Here is an 8,488-nt window from a genome sequence, read left to right as displayed (position 1 = left end):
AGATGTACCCAGAAAATCAGGCAATAAAAGGATAAAGAGACATTTAAATCAGGAGGAAGAAAGGAAAATCACCTGTTTGTAGATGGCATGATCTTAAACATAACAAAACACTAGAGATACCACAAAAATATTAGAACAATTTTTTTAAATGAGAAAAAGTGCAGGATATAAAATGAACAAAAGGAAAAGTGCTGTGATTCCATGCACCAGTATGAAAATATATGAAAAAGAAACTTAAAATCTGTACAATTTAAAATGGCATTAAATAAAGTATTTTGGTCTAAACTTCAAAAAGTATGTAAATACTTGTACTGGGAAAATGACCTATATTGATTAAAGGTATGTTAAAATGCACACGTGCCTGCAAATATAAGTGTTCACAGATTAGAATTCTCCATACTGTGAAAGTGCCACCTACACGAACTGACCTAGTAACTCCTCCTGTGGATCACTTTTGAAGAATCAAATCTAAGCCTGGAGGTTGACATACAGTCAAATGATATGCAAATAAGAGCCCTTTCTGTGCTGATTAAACCAGCCCAGCCAGGACCCTGCAGCTGGGAGAGGAGCCCCAGCCCCTGGAGTCCCAGGTGTTCCCATTCTGTGATCAGGACAGAACACAGACATCTCACCATGGACTTTGTGCTTGGCTGGGTTTTCCTTGTTGCTGTTTTAAAAGGTAATTCCTGGTGAACGTGAGGACTGAGTCTGTGAGTGGATATGCGTGAGAGAAGCAGTGGGTGTGTGACAGTTTCCTGTTCAGGATGTCTTGTGTCTGCAGGTGTCCAGTGTGAGGTGCAGCTGGTGGAGTCTGGGGGAGGCCTGGCGAAGCCTGGAGGCTCCCTGCGACTCTCCTGTGCAGCCTCCGGATTTGACTTCAGTAAATATACCATGTGCTGGGTCCGCCAGGCTCCAGAGAAGGGGCTGGAGTGGGTCTCATATATTAGTACTAATGGAGGCACAAGCTATGCAGACTCCGTGAAGGGCCGATTCACCATCTCCAGGGACAACGCCAAGAACACAGTCGATCTGCAGATGAACAGCCTGAGGCCTGAGGACACAGCCACTTATTTCTGTGCGAGAGACACAGTGAGGGGACATCAGTGTGAGTCCAGACACAAACCTCCCTGTAGAAAGGGATCAGCACCACCAGGGGGTGCACACTCTGCACAATTCTGGTTTGTATTCCCTGGAGCAGGTGCAGATGGAGGTTACAGGCAGGTTTCCTGTCAGGGTCTGGGGCTTCCTTTCCACACAGCAGTTTCCCCAGAGAGACTGATGAACACATGATTCTGTGCTTGCCTATTCACTCTCTGAATTAGAAACTTTGTTTCATAGGAAAACTTCACTAACATGCACAAAAGACAGAGTTGTTTGCACTTGCTTAGTCCTGTCCCTAAATATGATTGAATCCCAAATATCCTGAGGCAAAACAGCTGAACTTTTACAGGAGTCCCAGATGCAGTGACTGTGCGGCTAGGACCACAAGATCCCATAGCTCCTCATTATCCACCCAGCTCTTGTCCCAAACAAACAGCAGGACACTTTCTTCATGGTACTTTGCTACTCACTACTTTAAGTGAGTTACGGCTATATTCAATTACTCTAAACAAGAGATATGTCATTTCCTGAAGAACAGAACTCAAAGCACGTTGTTTATATGATTAAATAGGTTGAGAAGTCCCATAATCTACTCTCACAAGCTTGAGACCCTGTAAAAACAATGATGTATTTCTTTCATCTTATTCTGAATTACTGTCTAGTCTCAAATCTTGGGGACCTTATGATGTAATCTAGATCAAGGGCATGAGGAGACCAATGTTCCAGTTCAAACATGCACATGGGAAGTAAAAATGAGGGTGTTCTTCCTCCCTCTGCATTGGATTATTTTCAGAACCTTAAGGGAGTGAGGAAGCCCATGCAGACCGAAGCCATGGATGGAAATGCCAATCTCTTCTCAAAACACAAACCAGACATCCACAGAAACAATGGTTAATTCAGGTACCCATGACGCAGTCAAGATGACACATAAAGTTAATCATGACAAGTCAATCTCTTGTAAACGTGGAGCTCAAAGACTGGAGATTTACATGTCCATGCCATCACCAAGCTGATCCTGGTGGGCATAGCAGTGTTCCTGTGGAGAAGGAGAGCAGAGGCCCATAGGGAGCACTGTGCTCTGAGGATCTCATGTGTTGCTTCACATGTAGAGAGACAGTTCCCCTTCCTGGAGTGCCTATTGGAGTGGTGGCATTGTCACTCAGGAACAGGAGAGCTGGCAGGAGCCATTGCACTACCCTGTTCAGTAACATAGGAATCTCTGCTGAGGACAACTAATCTGGAGGCTGGATTTTTGCTGTCTTTACCATAAACTCCAAGCACCCAAGAATTCATGCAGCAGGCCTTCTGGTACAAACCAGCACCAGCCATAGCACAGCGAGACCCTCCCCCACAGGATAAGCTCAGTGGCATCACGCCGAGTCCCTACAGTTTGGAGTGAGAAACCCACCTGGTGCACCACACAAATAAAACACAAGAGCAGTGTTCCACAAGATGGGAAGTTGACTTCCCAAGCAAGATTATTCAGTGCTCAGTGAAGGCTTCCAGGACAGAGGTAGTGGAAACTCCCACTCCAGGGATGAGAGTGTGGGCCAATGCTGTTATTTCCCCCCAATACTCAGCATAGACAGACTTTGGTGAGAACAGCCCTCAGTATAGGCTTGAGGTGCTTACACGAAGTTCCAACCCCTTGCACTTTCCAAGTGATTTATTACTAAGGAATGAGTACCTGGGAACCAGAGCCTCATCAGTCCCCTCCCCAGGAACACCAGTACAACCTCCACAGGCACAACTTTCAATGACCATAGAGAACAACAAAGCCCCGTCTTTAGATGAAAGAGGATCTAGCTTCTCTTACCAAGCAGACCAAAACACACTTAGTTAAACTTCATCACACACTGCACAAGGTCTTATCATTCCCCACTTTAGGAAGTATAAACTCTGCATAAAACTGGCCTGAGGGACAGAGGAGCCAAAGCACAGGAACAAAGTGCCCACAGCACTCACCATAAACCCTTCTTAAAGTGCATGCTCTGGACCATATATGAACTCTTCTTAATATCACCATACTTCTCAGGAGCAGAAAACATAATAGGCTTTTCTAAAACACAGAAGAAAACAGGACTCAAACAGTATGACAAAATTGAGAGATTCATTCTCAAAAGAGAACAAGAAAATATCATATCCAGGGATGGTAAAACGAATATGCCTGAACAGAACATAAAACAATAATGAAGAGAATGGCTGGGCTTGAGAAAAGCACAGAAGACATTAAGGATGCCATACTACAGAGATAAAATCACAAAAAATGGTCATGGTGAAATTTTAAGTTGTTATCAAAAGATGCAATGTTTACTGTATGTAATAATGGATGGAAGCAGCAGAAAAATAAGTGATAAGAAGATAAAAACATGAAAAATAAGGAATCAGGAAAGAGAGGGTAAAGTAACCTATTGAATTCTGAATGTAGACTTAGAGAACTCAGTGACTCAAAAAAGTGTAATAAGATTCCTTTCATAGGAGTCCAGTGGAAGACAGGGGAAAAGGGACAGAAAGTATATTTGTGCAAATTATAGCTGAAAATTTCCCTAACCTTGAGAAGGAAATGAACATCCAAATTCAAGAGGCACAGAGAACTTATATCAAAATTAACAACACCAGGCCATTACCTAGATTAATCATAGCAAATTGGCATAATATAAAAAAGGATAAAATTTAAAAGCAGCAAAAGAAGTTCTTAACTAAGAAGAGAAAGCAAAGGCTTAGTTCCCTCGACAGAAACCTAGCAAGACAGAAGGGAGTGCCATGATAGATTCAATGTGCTGAATGGAAAAAAAAAAAAAGAGGAAGTTTGTCATTGAGAAGAAGGAGAGATAAAGAGTTTTCCAGACAAACACAACCTAAAGGAGTCTTTGACCCCTAAACCTTCCCTGCAAGATATATTAAAGGGAACTATTCGAGAGAAAGAAAGACCAAAAGCAACAAACTCTAGAAGGGAACAGAGAACATCTCCAGAAACAAATGACATTACAGAAACATTGTGATAACACAATTGCACTAATATCATATCTATCAGTAATCACTATGAATGTAAGTGGATTAAAAACTTCAATGGAGAGGGGGAGCAAGATGGCAGAGAAGTAGGGAGCACTGTTACCTCCATATCCCTGCAACCATCAAACTGAGAAGAACTAAAAGCCACAATATTCTTTTTTTTTTTAATAGTTTATTGTCAAATTGGTTTCCATATAACACCCACTGCTGGAAAGAACCTAAATGTCCATCACCTGGTGAATGGATCAAGCCACAATATTCTGATCCCCAAGAATGGAGTTGCGCACACAGACCCCTTCTTGATAACAGTCTTATGGATACCTGAGTGAGTAGGACCTGGGACCAGAGACTCTGAGGGAGGGAATGGCAACTCAAAGCAGAGCCGGGAAAGAGGGTGCCCAGAAACTTGGTGCCGGGCCCTCAGAGAGCCATGTGTCTAGAGGTGGCACAGTACAATGTAGAACCCTGAGCAGGGCAGCTGTGCAGGTGGCACAGAACCATGAAGGGCCATGCACAAATGGACCACGCAGGGCGCTGCGTGGAACAGCCTTGCAGGGTGGCACAGACCCGAGGAGAAGAGAAGGAGAGGCCGAAATGCTCATAGCGTGATCTCTGGAGAGGGGAGACCTCAGCCTGTGCTGAAGAGACAAACTTTCCATGTGCAGCCACTGGGCGCCGAGAAAGAAATCCGTCGCTCTCAACAGGCTTCTTCTCCCATGGGCTCTGCAGTCAGCCAACTTCAGGCGAAGCCAGGAAAAGCTGGCTCCCCAATCCCCGTACATAATCCCGGCCAGAAAGCCGCCCGCCTACCTGAGATCATTTTAACCTTGGTGGAAGCATTTTAATGGATGGACGAGGATTTAGAAACCTGGCAGAACATAGAACACTGAAACAATTTGGCCCACCTGTGGCGTGGAGAGTTGGACTCAGGAGAGTGCCTGGCAATGCATGGTCCGAGGGGGGCTTCAAAAGTCGCCATTCTTCTCCCCACAACCACTAAGGTGGGGCATCAGAGACCAGCCCCTGAGACATGACCTGCCTACATCAAACCACGCCCATACACACTGGAGACCTGGATTCTTTTTTTCTTATTATTTTTACCATTTTATTTTTTTTCTTATTAGTTTTATTTTTACAATTTTCCCTTGTTTTCTCTTTTCTCTATTCCTATTTCCTTCTTTTCTCCCTTCTCCCCCTAGAATCTGGGGGGACCAATATTTATACACTGTTATGATTAGATCAGCTCTTATCATCCAGATTTCTTTCCCTTATCTCATTCTTATTCCCCCCGCTCCAAGGTTGTATACTCTAAACTGCCCTTTATCTTTGGCTGTCCCTGTTTGCCCGCCTTCATTTTGTCCTTTCTTGTCCTCTCTTTTCTTTCCTGTTCCTTTTTTTCCTTTCCCATTTGGTTTGTTTGTTTATTTGATCTATTAGTAGGTCTGCCTGCTTTTGTTCCCTGTGTGTTTGTCTGTCTGTTTTCCTTTTCAGGTCTACCTCAAGAAAGAAGCCAAAGCACACATAGTGGAAAGTCCCAAATATCACTGAGTACAGAAAAATATTAGTCAGAGGCATAATAAGAGAAACTGGCACCATTAAAAGAATATCTCCTGAAATGACAGGTCCTGGACAGTCAAAGAGCCTCCTTTCATAGAGTAATACTAAAAGGTGAAGAGTGCATAACAACCTTTTAAAAATGACAAGAGACTAAAAGCTAGCCAAAAAGATGAAACAAAAGAAATCTTCTCTAAAGAAATTCCAGGAAGACATCACAGCTACAGAGCTGCTCAAAACAGACACAAGCAACATAACTATAAAAGAATTTAGAATGATTGTTATAAAATTAATTACTGGGCTTGAAAAAACCATCAGAGAAGCTATTAACACACAGACTAGGGACCTTCAAAAGGCTATAAATGAGGTGAATAATAAAATGGAGGATACCACTGCACGGATTGACAAAGCAGAGAGGAGAATATGTGACTTAGAAGACACAGTTATAGCAAAAGAGGAAGCCGAGAAAAAGGGAGAGGAATTGATACAGGACCAGGTAAAGAGAGATCGTGATCTGCCTGATACAATCAAACAGAAAGATATCCGAATCATAGGAGTTCCTGAAGATGAAGAAAGAGAAAATGGTCTTGAAGGGGTGCTTGTTCAAATTATAGATGAAAAAATTTCCAATATGGGGAAAGAGAAAGACATTGAATTCAAGACGCGTGCCAAAATCCCCAAAGACGTAACATGAACTGACTTTCAGCACGACATATCATAGTGAATCTGGCAAAATATAAAGATAAAGAGAGAATTCTGAAAGTAGCTAGAGATAAAAGGGCCCGAACATACAAAGGGAAACCATTCAGAGTGGTTATAGACTTATCTACTGAAACTTGGCAGGCCAGAAAGGAATGGCAGGAAACCTTCAATGTGATGAGCAGGTGAAATATGCAACCAAGAATTCATTATCCAGCGAGCCTGTCATTCAAAATACAAGAAGTGAGGCAGCAAGACAGCAAAGAAGTGAGGAGCCCCATTACCTCCATACAACCGCAATTATCTAACTGAGAAGAATGTAAAAGCCCCAGCTCTCTGATCTCCTTGAACAGAGGTGGACAGACGGACCCCTTATCGACAGCAGTCTCACAGTTGCCTGAGTGAGTGAGTGCGAGCTGGGACCCAAGACTTTAGGGGAGGGAGTGCCGGGCCTGGAGACAAGGCACTCAGAGGCTTGGCACTGGGCCTGCAGAAGCCCTCGTGTCCACAGACGACCAGCTCCATGGACAGCCTCACTGGTGGAGTAGTTGTGAGACTGGAGGTGGACAGTTCCCCAGACAGCCGTGTGCAGGGTGGCCGGGTATCCAGAGGTGCACAAACCTTCACAGGCATGCAGCACCTGCGGGCAAGGCAGCAGAGACCAGGGGAAGAGAAGTAGAGACTGAATCACTCAAAGTGCAATCCCCACAGAGGAGAGATTTAGCCCAGGACTTGGAGCCCCTGAGCTCAGAGAGAGATCCATTCCCATCAGCGAGGTGGGGGGCACTGCAGCTCACCAACTTCAGGCGGAGCCAGGGGAGAATTCTGACTTCACAATCCTCCTATGCGATCCAGGCCAGAAAGCCACCCACCTGCAGGCGATTTTAACTGTGGTGGCAATATTGAGTGCACGGGCAAGGACTTAGAAACCGGGCAGAACTTAAAAGAACAGAAACAATTAGAATCACCTGAGGCACAAGGAGGTTGGACTCAAGAAATTGGCTGGCAACACATGGTCTGAGGGGAGCTTGGAGTGCCCATAACCATTCTTCTCCCCACATCCATCAAGGCTGGGCCTCAGAGAGCAGCCCCTAAGACCTGACCCACCTGCACCAAGCCACACCCATCCGCGCTGGAGAGATGCTGTGTTTTTGCTTATTACCTTTAATTGGTTTTTTCCTTAATATTTTTACTCTTTAATTTTTCCCCTGTATTCCCTTCACTATTTTCCTATTTCCTTCTTTTCTCCCTTTCCCCCTGGAATCTGGGAAAGACCAACAATTAGGCACTGCTGTGCTTAGATCAACTCTTACCATCCAGATAGTTTTTCCTTTATTCCATCCTTATCTCCCCCAACCTCCCACTGCAGGTTTTAAGCTCTCAGACTGTCCTTTATCTCTGACTGTTGCTGCTCCCCCCACTCCCTGCCAGCTTTTTTTTTCTTTTCTTTTTTTCCCTCTCTTTACTTTCCTGTTGCTTTTTTCTTTCCCCTTTAGCTTTGCTTCTTTATCAGTATATTTGTGTGCTTGTCTTCTCTGTGTGTTTGTCTGTCTGTTTTCCTTTTCAGGGTTGCCTCAAGAAACAACCCAAAGCACACAGAGTGGAAAATCCTAAATATCGCTGAGTAGGGAAATAAATTAATCAGAGGCATAACAAGAAAAACCGAGAGAAATCATTAAAAGAACATCTCTTGAAATTACAGACCCTAGACACTCCAAGAGCCTCCTTCTGTAGAGGAATACTAAATAATGCACAGTGCAGAACAAGCTTTTAAAACTGACAAGAGAGCAGAAAGCTGCCAAAATGATGAAATGAAAGAACTCTTCTCCAAAGAAACTCCAGGAAGAAATCACAGCTACAGAACGGCTCAAAACAGACACAAGCAACATAACTCAACAAGAATTTATAACGATTGTCATAAAATTAATTGCTGGGCTTGAAGAAAGCATAGAAGCTATCAGAGAAGATATTGATACAAAGACTAGGAACCTTCAAAATAGCTCTGACAAGTTAGAAAAGGTTATAAATGAGATGAATAATAAGATGGAGGCTGCCACTGCACGGATTGAAGAAGCAGACAGGAGAATAAGTGAATGAGAAGACACAGTTATAGCAAAAGAGG

General features: G+C 43.7%; 1 gene segment (V, D, J or C); it reads left to right on the top strand.

Annotated features, from left to right (window-relative positions):
* Positions 1-540: 540 nt before the first annotated feature.
* Positions 541-7,045, top strand: LOC115291321. The segment is given in 3 exon segments: positions 541-679; positions 782-1,089; positions 6,878-7,045. Coding segments are annotated over 3 exon segments (522 nt in total).
* The last annotated feature ends 1,443 nt before the right edge of the window (positions 7,046-8,488 follow it).

This window comes from Suricata suricatta, chromosome 5, assembly GCF_006229205.1.
Source record: "Suricata suricatta isolate VVHF042 chromosome 5, meerkat_22Aug2017_6uvM2_HiC, whole genome shotgun sequence".
NCBI classification, from domain to species: Eukaryota; Metazoa; Chordata; class Mammalia; order Carnivora; family Herpestidae; genus Suricata; species Suricata suricatta.
Note: the sequence above shows the minus strand (reverse complement) of the source record. Positions and strands in the feature narration are given on the sequence as shown.